This window comes from Endocarpon pusillum (assembly GCF_000464535.1).
Source record: "Endocarpon pusillum Z07020 unplaced genomic scaffold scaffold4382, whole genome shotgun sequence".
Taxonomy (NCBI): domain Eukaryota; kingdom Fungi; phylum Ascomycota; class Eurotiomycetes; order Verrucariales; family Verrucariaceae; genus Endocarpon; species Endocarpon pusillum.
In genome coordinates, this window is record NW_006916427.1 from 3,097 (window position 1) to 15,152 (window position 12,056).

The 12,056-nt window shown below is 49.3% G+C and overlaps 3 protein-coding genes across 3 annotated transcripts; all 3 read right to left on the bottom strand.

Annotated features, from left to right (window-relative positions):
- Positions 1–667: 667 nt before the first annotated feature.
- On the bottom strand, positions 668–1,930 carry EPUS_07961 (uncharacterized protein; the record flags this gene model as incomplete). Its single annotated transcript, XM_007805602.1, has 5 exons — positions 668–888; positions 946–1,056; positions 1,123–1,145; positions 1,220–1,713; positions 1,778–1,930. 5 exons carry the CDS (start codon positions 1,928–1,930, stop codon positions 668–670), a joined length of 1,002 nt encoding a protein of 333 aa, XP_007803793.1.
- Positions 1,931–3,503: 1,573 nt separating this feature from the next.
- Positions 3,504–6,914, bottom strand: EPUS_07962 (uncharacterized protein; the record flags this gene model as incomplete). Its single annotated transcript, XM_007805603.1, has 1 exon — positions 3,504–6,914. The coding sequence occupies one exon, from the start codon at positions 6,912–6,914 to the stop codon at positions 3,504–3,506; it is 3,411 nt and encodes a 1,136-aa protein (XP_007803794.1).
- Positions 6,915–8,477: 1,563 nt separating this feature from the next.
- On the bottom strand, positions 8,478–9,405 carry EPUS_07963 (oxidoreductase; the record flags this gene model as incomplete). Its single annotated transcript, XM_007805604.1, has 3 exons — positions 8,478–8,507; positions 8,573–8,737; positions 8,791–9,405. The coding sequence occupies 3 exons, from the start codon at positions 9,403–9,405 to the stop codon at positions 8,478–8,480; spliced, it is 810 nt and encodes a 269-aa protein (XP_007803795.1).
- Positions 9,406–12,056: the final 2,651 nt, after the last annotated feature.

Here is a 12,056-nt window from a genome sequence, read left to right on the forward strand (position 1 = left end):
CAGCGAGGGGGATAGAGCGTTGCTTCCCTGTTTCTCGCTTCTCTCCTCTCACGCTTCGTCATGTACATAGAGCCCATCCATAGCTATCGTTACAATAAGTACATTATCAATCAAACTTAATAATATCTTCTAATTCTTTGTTGTTCTAGCTAGACTTCATCTTTATCATCAACGTCGCTAAAGTACCCAAAACTTAGTACCTCGCCAGCGACTACCAACCAACATCGAGATGTTTTTTGTACATCCGGTGGCTCTTATAACCCATTGAAACCGCCGGGGAGATTTCAAATCACTCGAATATGTCTTGCAGTGTGCTCAATATACACCTGTGTAAAATTGACCACATTCAACCACAGCTCTTGGCATTTCTTGGCATTTCTTGGCAGTAAACTCTGCGGCGAATTCTGCGAAATAGCTGTGTAGGATCCTGCGCGAAATAGTTGCGAATTCTGCGTAGAAAGCTGTGTAGGATCCTGCGCGAAATAGCTGCATAGGATTGTGTGCGAAATAGCTATGAGATCTGTTGGATTTTACGTAAAATTACAAATTACAAGATAATACACGTAATTTTCGCCCAAAAGGGTATAGCTCGCTTATTTTGTGGGGCGGAATGACAACCTATACGTAATTTTGAGTTGAGACCTCAGACGTGCTGGCGCACCACTCATTACGTAAGCCATAGAGCACGGCTGAGATACTGAGGCAACACCAGATCTGTTTTCATGCCGTCCGCGAGTCCGAGGCGCGTCTTCAGTAGGTCCTGTTTGGTAATGTCCTCCTGAATGGCCTCCAATTTCTCCATGTCCCAGTTGGAAAACACACATCGCCCGTCGAGAAATCCTGCTCGAGGCGTGGAGAGGTACAGGATCGTTCCAGCTGCAAGGTTCACTAGTCATGCGCGGTGAGCCTGCTAACTCCCAACACCAGAGCGTGAGGATGCTTTACCTGTGTCGTGGAGAAGATGCCTGTAGTGCGGAGGCGCGTTATTTCCCATACCCGTATCGGCAATGCCACCCGGACGCACCGCAATGCAGCGCGTCCCTTGTTCATGGTGCTCTGTGAGTAGTAAGTCCATGGTACATAGACTAGTGTGACCTCTCTGCGGTGCTAGCTCGTACGTACCCGCATGAATGAACTCGGTGATTCTACGGTAGGCTCGTTAGTGTTTCCTACAGAATCACGAAGCCACTGTGAAAAAGCGTGGGCGGGTCTGACATACTTGTTAACGGCGATTTTGGCTGACGCGTAGGAGCTCAAGTTGCCAGCCGCAGGGCCAACGGAGACGCTGGACGAAACATTTACAATGACGCCAGACCTTCCGCCTAGAGCTCGGAGATATGCTCGACTGCAAAGATACAGCCCTTTGACATTGACTTCCTGAAAATATTCAATCATCTGTGTCTGGCTAAAGATACCTCGAGATACATACAAAGTCGGACCACCAATCATCGGTATCGCTGTCAACGAGGCTCTTCGACGAATCGACGACCTTTGCGTACCCGCATTGTTGACTAAGATATCGGGAACGGCCGGTAGCTTACTAAAGAGACCTCCCACGGCGGTCTCGTCAGTGATGTCTAGCAGAACGTCAAGAACGTCACAGCTGGGGACTTCTGCTTGGATGGCTGATTTGGTCTGCTGGAGGGATGTCTCATTGCGGCCCGTAATCACAACAACCTTGGCGCCAGCAAGAGCAAAGTGCTTCGCTGCAGCCTAGCGCAGCGAGGTGAGCAACTGGATCGCAAAACCTCTGCTGCAGTCGGCGGTTACTACTAACTCTTCCGATCCCTCCGCTGCTTCCGGTACCCAGCACAATTTTCCCATTTGTGCAACCTGTTAAATTGGAAGATGGCGAGATGAATGGATAGATGTCGTGTTTGGTTCTCTCAATCAGGGCGCGGCTGATCTGGCTTCTGCTTCTTGGCTGCATTATCACTGAAATGGCGAAAACCCGAGTACGAAATAAGATAGGCCGAGGATAGGAAAGGTGGCGCTGGATACTAGTTAATAGGGTTAGATTCTTATGCGTAACAGCCATCCCTGCTTGGCGGACGATCTGGACTACTAGCACTGATCGTGATGTCTCAAAACTTAATAGATGTAGTCTTACTTTAAGATATGACGACTTTTATGACATTTCAAATATATTTATGCAAGAAATATGAAAATATCTCGGTTTCATTATTATTAAACAGTGTCACGTGCGTCTACAGAATAGTTACAGCTATCCGCTCCAGTGTCACTGTATGAGCTCACTTCTTTATTCAGACAGCGTTCACGAAGGTTAAGTATAAACGAAAGTAATGATTTCACTACGGTCTCGGCCAAAGAAATATCATATTCAATTGAATCTTTTAATGCTTTTTTTTTTCTCACATAACTCTGAATGTTAGACATAACTTGAGTCTTCATCCACCCATCTCCCAACCCTGTAACACAAAACTGTTCCTCGATTCTCACAGTCTGGACAAATCCACCAACTTCTCAGCTCCTCGCCACCAACAATCGACTATCTAGCCCCGATCGCCGTGAATGATCTGCTGACTCCTTCGCTATGCTGACTCCTTCGCTATGCTGACTCCTTCGCTATGCTGACTCCTTCGCTATGCTGACTCCTTCGCTATGCTGACTCCTTCGCTATGCTGACTCCTTCGCTATGCTGACTCCTTCGCTATGCTGACTCCTTCGCTATGCTGACTCCTTCGCTATGCTGACTCCTTCGCTATGCTGACTCCTTCGCTATGCTGACTCCTTCGCTATGCTGACTCCTTCGCTATGCTGACTCCTTCGCTATGCTGACTCCTTCGCTATGCTGACTCCTTCGCTATGCTGACTCCTTCGCTATGCTGACTCCTTCGCTATGCTGACTCCTTCGCTATGCTGACTCCTTCGCTATGCTGACTCCTTCGCTATGCTGACTCCTTCGCTATGCTGACTCCTTCGCTATGCTGACTCCTTCGCTATGCTGACTCCTTCGCTATGCTGACTCCTTCGCTATGCTGACTCCTTCGCTATGCTGACTCCTTCGCTATGCTGACTCCTTCGCTATGCTGACTCCTTCGCTATGCTGACTCCTTCGCTATGCTGACTCCTTCGCTATGCTGACGCTCAAACCTCTTGGTAAGTAGGAGTCCTAACTCAGCCTCCCACATCCCTTGCCTAGCTGGCCCCATGAACAACACCACAAATGCATCGTCATCGCTAAATATGCTTTTGAAAACTCTGGAATGGAAAGCCGACGGTCGCTTCGCAAAAGTCGGTCTGTAACCGAATTGCAACGAAAGGGAAAATGGAACCAAACTGATCGACGCAGCATCGTACTGCTGGTTCATCCACGCCTTTTGCGGCGTCTCGCTCGGGCAGACACAAGAATGGGAAGTAAATAACCAGTCATTCCTTGATCCTCCCTCCACCATCGTCTCTCCTATTCCTTCTCAAAGACCCGCCGACAGATTTCAAACCTCTGGTATCATTCTTCACTTGCTATCCGATATTTGGTTTGATCAAAGGCCCATCGGTCGCGCTCCATTACCGAATGCCTCGATCCCTTTTCTCAAAAACTTCTTCATCTTTTTCGCCAACTTCGATTTCTCCTTCGTCGGAGGTGCCGGTGATGATCGCGATGGCTGGGCCGTGACTTTCGCCTTGATCCTGCCCCAGACTGAGGTTGCGGGTTTGGTGCGGATGAAATGGACATCTGTGATCGTCTTAGCTGCTTTATTTGAAATTGGTGTAGTGGCCTCCGTGTCTTCTGCGGAGGCGTTGGACGATCCATGAGGTGAGGAGCTTGCGCTTCCTGCGACTGAGCGGGCGGCTGTCAGGGGGTCGGCTGAAACCGGGACATTGCTCGCGTTGGTAGGAGCTGATCGTGGGAAGTCGATGTTGTTTTCATGCTCAAAGACGCCGGCCCAGTAATCGATGGCGTAGATGGCGCGGTTACCGGTGCCTTCGACTGACACATCGACGCTTTCGACTTCATCGAGTGGCTCCAGGTTCCCAGTGGAGGTGTAGCTATTTGCATAGCTTGGCATATCGGACCAAATGGACCTCCGGCCCATCATCTTCCGTGGTGTGTTCGAAGCCGGGCGCTTATATTGCGAGCGGACTGGCGATTTGGGATGGATGACGACGTCGGTGTCATCAGAATGTTCATCAGATCCGTCTTCATCCGTCACATCTTCATTGTGGGCCTTGTCGTCCTTGGTCTGGCATGTTGGGTCCGAGGTCGTGGTGAGAAGTGCTTCAGGTTCCTCGGGAGACACACTCATCTCTGCTTCTGACTCATTCTCCTCAGAGATAACTTCCATCTTGTCTAGCTTAGACCGATACTTGGTCTTAGGCAAAGGCAGCTCGGCTAATTTCTCAAGCTCAGCATGAGATGGAAGAGATGACTGGCGTTGCACAGATCGGGGAGACGAATTCTCTTTTGCAAGATCTTTCAGGTTGGCAAAAGACTTGGAGCGTGGTATGGAAGAGCCCTTCGAAGAAAGCAAGGAGGCTCTCTTGAACTTCCCCAGCATTTGCTTCGGAGACACGATGGCTGGTTCGAAATCATCTGATGGTAGGACCAAAGATGCGCTTTTGGGCTTGGCTGTACACTTTGAAGGGGACGGTTCTTCATTCGTAGTGTCAGTCGCAGGCCAAGCTTCTTCAGACATCTCCATAGGGGCAAATGGTGAGTCTGTTAATCGGCGAGCAGGGCTTTTCCGAAGTTGCAAGGGCAGAATGACGTGATTTAGTGTCTTTAGTGAAATTGGAGACATCTGTTCATTCTCGCCAATGCCATCCTCGTCCTCCAGGTCAGACAGCACATTTTGCAAGAGGGGTGAAGATGGTCGTGATGGAGCATTGTAGCTCATGTCACTACCAGAGGCAGGTGGAGGTGAAGTGCTGGAGCTAACCTCAGCACTGGTAGCAAAGCCGTTCTCGACAGTGTCCTTGGGAAGGTTGGTAGCACCAGGTAGTTTGACTCGAATCGGTGGCTTGGTGCTATCTGCGGCTGACGTCAAAGAGGAATCATCAAACACGGTGGCAGAAACGACCTGAAGGTCCTTGAATGGCGCAACTGGCTTTTTGCGGATCGGAAAACTGAAGTTGACTGATGATGCAGCTAAAGAGGAGATGTGAGGAGTCGTAGCAGGGACAGTCTGAGGCTGATGTACCAACGCAGCTGGCTTCTCGCGAATTGGTCGGCAGAAGCTGACTCCGAGCGAAACGGAATCCGCAGGCGTGGTTGGAGCAGTACTGCTGGCATCTGCTCCCTCCTCGGAAGACTCGCTTGACGACTCAACTCCATCTTGACGATCCACCAGCCCACATTTCTGGAGTGGTCGCAGGGTGTCTGGGACGCTGACAGAAACAGCAGCCGTATCTCCATATATTTCCCTGTCTTCTTCCTCAAGTTCTTCTTGAGTCAAACCCTCTAGAGAATGCTCTGGCGATTTTGCATCTGCATGGCAAGGAGTGATCGAATTGTGCACAGGCCCAGATTGAAGTTCAGCCGGTCGTGATGGGCGTCCATTGACTTCCTCACATTCGATGGTCAATCCCTTGTCATCAGCAACAGTCGACACCGGCGAGGTGTCAGGGGCTGCATGACTATCTGGTGTTGCTGAAGATGTGGGCTCCACATCAACTTTAGGTTCCCCTTCAAGGTCTCTCTTTGCTTCGATCTGAACAGCTGCGGAAGTAAGGTGCCCGAGCGGAGCAGCTGGACTGGGCGATATAGACTCTTCGTCCTCATCGTCAATCTCATCAGACCACTTGGCGCATTTGCCCAAGAATTGGTTGATGTCAACTGTCCAGGCTGAATAGCCCTTTCTAGCGCCATCGCCGTCCTTCGAAGATGTCGCAGCCATAGGCATATCTACTCTTTCTTTTGGTGAAAGGTGCAAATCTTCTGTCGTCATTACTTCATAGAGAGGGGATCCCTTTCGTTCACACGCATGCTGGCGCTTTAAAACCTGCTGCGTTTCCTGCAGTTTCTCCTTTGCCAACCTTTCTGAGTTCCTGCATAGGTCCCACCGATCCATCATGGACGAATTCTGGAACCAGCCGTTGACAGGAAAGATCTGAGGCTCATACTTGAGAACATTCATTCCATCAAGTTCGGGTCGATCTTCGTGCTCACCATATGTGTCAGACCACCAAGTACCATGCTGCGAGTAGAAGTTCTTGCATAATCCCGTCGCAGCCTCACGCAGACGTGATCCTCGAAGGTGCAGAATCTCAGCAGGGCCTTGGTAAATGACAGGATCAACGTGCTTCATTGCATTTCGCATCACAGCAAATCCGTGTGGGTCCGGGATCTCAGTTCCGCGTTCGCCCCATTGAGAGACGAAACCTGATTTGGCACCTGTCACGGCTACAAGAAGAGATACAGCTGGTGGAGTTGTAGTTTTGTGTGTTACCCCTTCCCCAAGGAAGTTGAAATGGTGAATATTCTTGTTCTTGTGGAACTGAGAGCTTTGACGCTCCCATTCGGTCTGAGCTGCTTGTAATGCGCATCTCATGCCGCGGTTGATGTGTGGTTTCTCGAGCGGCTCTTGGATGGTTCTTGATTCGTCGACGGGTAAACCATCAATATTCACTGGCGCGTGGCTAATGGCGTCTGGAAGGGGAGCTGAGGTTTCTAATGTCGAGCTGGCATTATCCTGCGAGTCGCCGGTTTGTGCGGTCGTATCGTGGCAGTTGAGATCTGAAACATCTGGTTGATGCGGAGAAGACTCTTCTGCGTTGCCTAAACCTGGAATTTGGATGAGCTCCCCAGTTCGGGGCATCTGTGGAATCAGCCTGGGTGCATGGTCACACAAAGGAAAGGATTTCTCTCTTACAGGTGAACCCAGAGAGCGCTGGCTCATGTCTGGTGGCTCAGCAGCTTGCACTACTGGTATATTTGTTGCCATGTCTGCCATGTCTGCGAAGGTAGAGCAAGAAATGATGGAACCAGAAGCGTAAGCTTCGGGCAGGATGGCAGAAGCTCGGCTTCTTTCAAGCAGTGAGCTCGCTGAAGGTCGAGCGATATATAGCAATCACAGTGTGGAATGAGTTTTTGTAGAAGGTATTGCGGGTCACAGTTGGACAAAGCAAGCGAATTGCTCCCTGGATGGGGAGTGGCAAAGAAGTCGGCGTGGATAACTTCCTGAGGTGTAGATGGTTTTTCGAGGCTCGAGTATGATGTTCTTTTTTTTGGAGGTAGATGACAGTGAAGCTGAGGTCCACTTATTTTAGGTGAAGCCAGCCTGCAGATCAGTCACAATTGATTGTGTGAAAGTGTTTCGGGCTCTGCCAAGATGTGAAAAGAGGAAACAATTTCAGGGTGCGCAAAACACTTGCGAATTGAATAGCAGGCTCCCGCAGAGTGTTTGGTATGGCATCGAAAGAAGCACTTCGTACGGTGGCACAGTTGATCTGATCACTGTGAGGATTGCATGTCGAGCCATAGTGTTCCATGCCAAAGACCAATTCTGGGTGAGTAATAGCGCGTTTGTAAGTCACAGTCACTACAAGCCATCTCAACATGCGCAGACTCGTTGCTGAAGAATCTCAACAATGCTTCATCCTCGTCGTGATCCCGTTTAAACCTCATCAACGTTTACCTCAGCACTATCCATTCTCGGCAAGATAGCAAAAGAGGTGAATCTCAAAATGGATATATTTGATATGACAACTTTAGAAAGACAAAAATTCGACATGATTCGATCAACAAGGATAAAGAAAGGAGTCTCCTTATCAGACCATCAGAAATGAGTGCATGATGACCAATCGAAAGCAACAAACACCGCAGCTCCGTAGTTCGTTTGCAGAGTGAAGTTTGCGACCCATTTCATTCACTGGGTAGACACATACTCCACTTGAGAAGGCATTCAGCCCTTTGCCTATTGTAGATCTAGAAGACCATTTTGAAGATGGGAGGAAAACACTTGTTTCGGGTGGAAGGAAAGAGGCGGACCCTCCTTTTCCAGCACAGATTGCTGATATCTCCAGGAAAAGAGTGCATTTTGACAATGCTTGGTGCTGCAACCTCATAAATAATCTTCTCACATCACTCAATGACCAGTTTAGTACTAGATAAAGTCAGCTCGATAACAAAATAGGCAGTTGAAGTGGGTTGTTGTTGATGTTATTACTGATTAGAATTTGGAAATAGGTTGGATGAGGCTTGGCAGCTATTCATCAGTGCGCGTTTGCCCATGGGGTGACTAAGAGCGTCTTTCCAACACGTACAGATGTACATTCCTCCAGACAGCAGGGCTCTTGGCTCATATGATGCTAGAGGTGGTCATAGTGCCGCAAGAGTTGCTTCCACCTAAGGCATGGACTAGAAGCTTTGGAAGAGAGAATGCTTCAGAATTTGCAAATCTTCCACGGAATGAATGGGCAAGCATCTCTTGCCGCCAGTCTAGTGACGGACCATCTGCCTTTGCCAATCAGAGTAGTGTCCGTCTGTACCTTCCAAGCCGGCTCTCTTGGCTTGCTTATTTCTTGTAGATCACTGTTGCTGCTGCCTTCACAAGACCAGTGTGTCAGACTGTGGAGGGTAACAGCTCAGTGGGTAGGATGACGAGCTCACCTGGTGATTGGGAAAGATAAGCGAGTCGGCAAGCACCACGTTCTCTCTTCTACCTGCAGCGAAGACGACAACTTCAGCTACATCATCGGGTGTCAGGGGTTCACAGCCTGCATAGACAGCGTCGGCCTTTGCCTTGTCTCCACCAAATCGAACCAAAGAAAACTCCTGCATTCGCTGGTCAGTTACCTTGCGGCGTAAATTTTAGATGGCCGACTCACTGTTTCGACCTGACCCGGGTCCACCTCAATAACCCTAATCCTGCTTGCTATTAGTTCCCTTCTTAAAGCATCTGTAAATGTCCGAACTGCCGCCTTGGTAGCACAGTATATACTGCCCCCGGGGTATCCTTCTCTGCCAGCAATACTGCCAATGTTGATGATATCTCCACTTCCGGATTCTCCTCTCTGCTTCATGATTGGCATTATTGCTTGAGTCATGTTAATGAGCCCGGTGACATTCGTGGAGAACATGATATCGATATCTTGGGGAAGGATGTCGGGTGCCTGCGCAACACCCTTTACCAACCCAGCATTGTTCACTAGAACATCGATATCTTTGAAGTCATCCGGTAACTTTCCGTGGAAGCTTTTTACCTCTTCTTGTTTACTGACGTCCAATTGGACAGGCAAGACCTTCACCCCATCTCCGACTTCCTTTTGAATGTCTGCTGCAACTCCCCTAAGCTTTTCTAATCTCCTCGCGGTTAAGATGATCTTCAAGGATTGTGGAGATGTCCGAGCAAATTCTTTGGCAACCGATTGCCCTATCCCTGATGATGCGCCGGTCACCAAAATTGTTTTGCCCTCCAGACGCTTGGACATTCCAGACGACATCCTCTTTCCTAAAGCAGGGTAGTACTGTGCGGAAGGCGAACCGAGCGTCTTTGCAAACCTCAGGCGTGGGAAGATATGCAAAAATCCTTTCGAACTGAGCAATCCCGGCACGCAGGCAGCATCTACTCTACAAGATGGGAGATGGGGCATGTGATAGGTAATTAAGATGAGATGGTGAAAAGAAGAATAGCTTAATGAGTGCAAGCCGTTAAGGATCTACATGTAACAGTATGTTTGCATGCTCAGACGTTTACGTGGAAGATCTTGCCCGACTCCGGAGGGAGAACGTGGCACAGTGCCAAGGCTACGAACAACCCTTGGTAGTACGTCAATAGGCATCCGAATAGTAAGAGCAAGGGGGGATAAGCCACAGATGAGTTCCTGAGGCTGGGACTGCGATGCCTTCCATGTTAAATCTAAGTTGGTTACTTCGTACTTCTCTCTGTTATTCTCCTCTTGCAGAGAGTCTGCATTGCATCCAGACCAGACAAATCGCAGCCACCATCCTATTTGTTCCAAGAGCACGGCACCTACAATTATCCATCATAAAGTGGTTGCAATCCTGACTGCCAAAGGCAATAGGACTCGGAAGATAAGCCTAGCTTCTGTCGGACGGTCTTCACGTGTCTCGTCCACCGAGCCAGATTTTAGATTATTCGGAACACCGCTCTCCCTGAGACGAGAAGAGGGCATGACATGATGTTTGTCACTCCTACGGCCGTCTACCCGCAACTCCGATAGCCGTCTTTCTTGATGGCACCTTCCCGCTCTTGTCTAGGGTCTTTACTTATGTCTCAACATGAAACTTCTGGAAGCAAGTGTATCTGCAAGGGTACGTCGCCCGGGTATAAGAGTGGAGACCATCTGCCAAAAAAGCCGTTGACCCAGCCTGCCCGAGCCGGCTCCTGGACACTCCCATGAAACCGGGTAAGTAGTTACACACCACTAATCCCAAATAAAAGCTCCGAACCCACAACCATCTTTCGAAACAGAAAATTCCCGAGAGTATCCCAGCTCAGCAGTAAAGCCCAACCAGGATATGCACACGCATGCAGCTGCGAGACATTTTTTCCCCCAAGCCTGCTCTACCCGCTTGCCTGTTTCCCCTAACACCCACCCTCACAACGCATGCTTACCCGCAGCCCCCACCAACAACTCTATATCCCTGAAGATGACACACAAAATCCCCGAGGAGAGTGTCCAAGAACTTACGTGAATCCCGTGCAACGGTCGTAAACCAGGGCATGACATGCATGAATTCACTACGGAAGAAATCTCCTGAGCATTCTCCTGCTCCCAATGAGTCCTTCGTTGCCTACTTGCCTCCCGGCCCCCCACCCCTTCCTTTTCTTTGTCTCAGACCCTACCACGCCCCAAGTCTGCCGGCCTGCCTTGCCCTGCGCTTGAAGCATCCTTTCCGCGCCCCAGCCGCTGCTAACGCCGTACACCGGTTTTCCCCCATCCTGCAGAGGAGAAGCCAAGTCCCAGGTACCAGGTACCTGAAACCTGGTAAAAGACTTCGGTCATCCTTACTCCTGCCTGCATACGTGGACGCAGTACCACGTAAGCCACCCAATGAAACCGTTCTCAAGCAAAGTAAGCACTAACTACTAGCCAGCATGCTGGAAAGGCAACCCCATACAAGCCGTGCTGCACGCGAGGTGAATCGGATTGCTACGTGCTCGGTAGTAATTCTACGGAGTTTTCCCTTTTTCCTTGATGCACAGACAACCTCATGGCTCCAACGTTACATCCGTTACATGTATCTGTCTGGCTCCGATCCTCGATCGCTAGGCAAGTGCAGTTTTACCAACGACTTTCAAGTCGATGTCAAGACCAGATGTTTTACTCGCTTTCTTGTCTGGGATCCAGGACCGCTGAAAATAAAGATGGCCGGGTTGTTGGAAAACTCCAAGCCCCAAACCTTGGTCAATTCTGGGTCAATTCTGGGTCAATTCTGGGTCAATTCTGGGTCAATTCTGGGTCAACTCTGGGTCAATTCTGGGTCAATTCTTTGCGGGCTCGCTGGCTGACAGCACAGCACCAGTGTTTTGGCCTGTACTATGTAGTAGTATAGCGGCAAACCTGATGAGCCTCCGAAGGTCGGCCAGTCACAGTGGCTGGCTACCATATCACTACGCACAACTTAGGAGGTACAGTACTAGGACAAAAGTATCGGACCAACCCCACTTTCAGACCCCACCAACATTTTGGACCATCTTCATACAATTTACCATAGTAAGTTACCAACTTGATGGATTCTGATGAAAAACGGCTCAGAATGTTCAGAAACATCCAGAGATTGAGGCTGGGCTATTTTCCTAAATAGGCAGTCGATATTCAGAATCTGGTGTACCATCCTTTAGCCGCAATGACCGCATTCACTCGACTATCCATACTCTTGATGAGATTGGCCACAGCTTCTTCTCCTATAGCATCCCAACCCTCATAAATTGCTCTGAACAGACGTTGATAATCCTCCTCCGATTTGCCCATATTAATTAGCTCTGGATGGTGATCATTGATCCATTGCTTGAGTTGCGCCCAGAGGTGTTCAATTAGGTTGAGATCAGGACTATAGGCTGGCCATTCCATCAATTCTATGCCCTCCTCTTGAAGCCAATTGATAATCTTCTTTGCAGTATGGATTC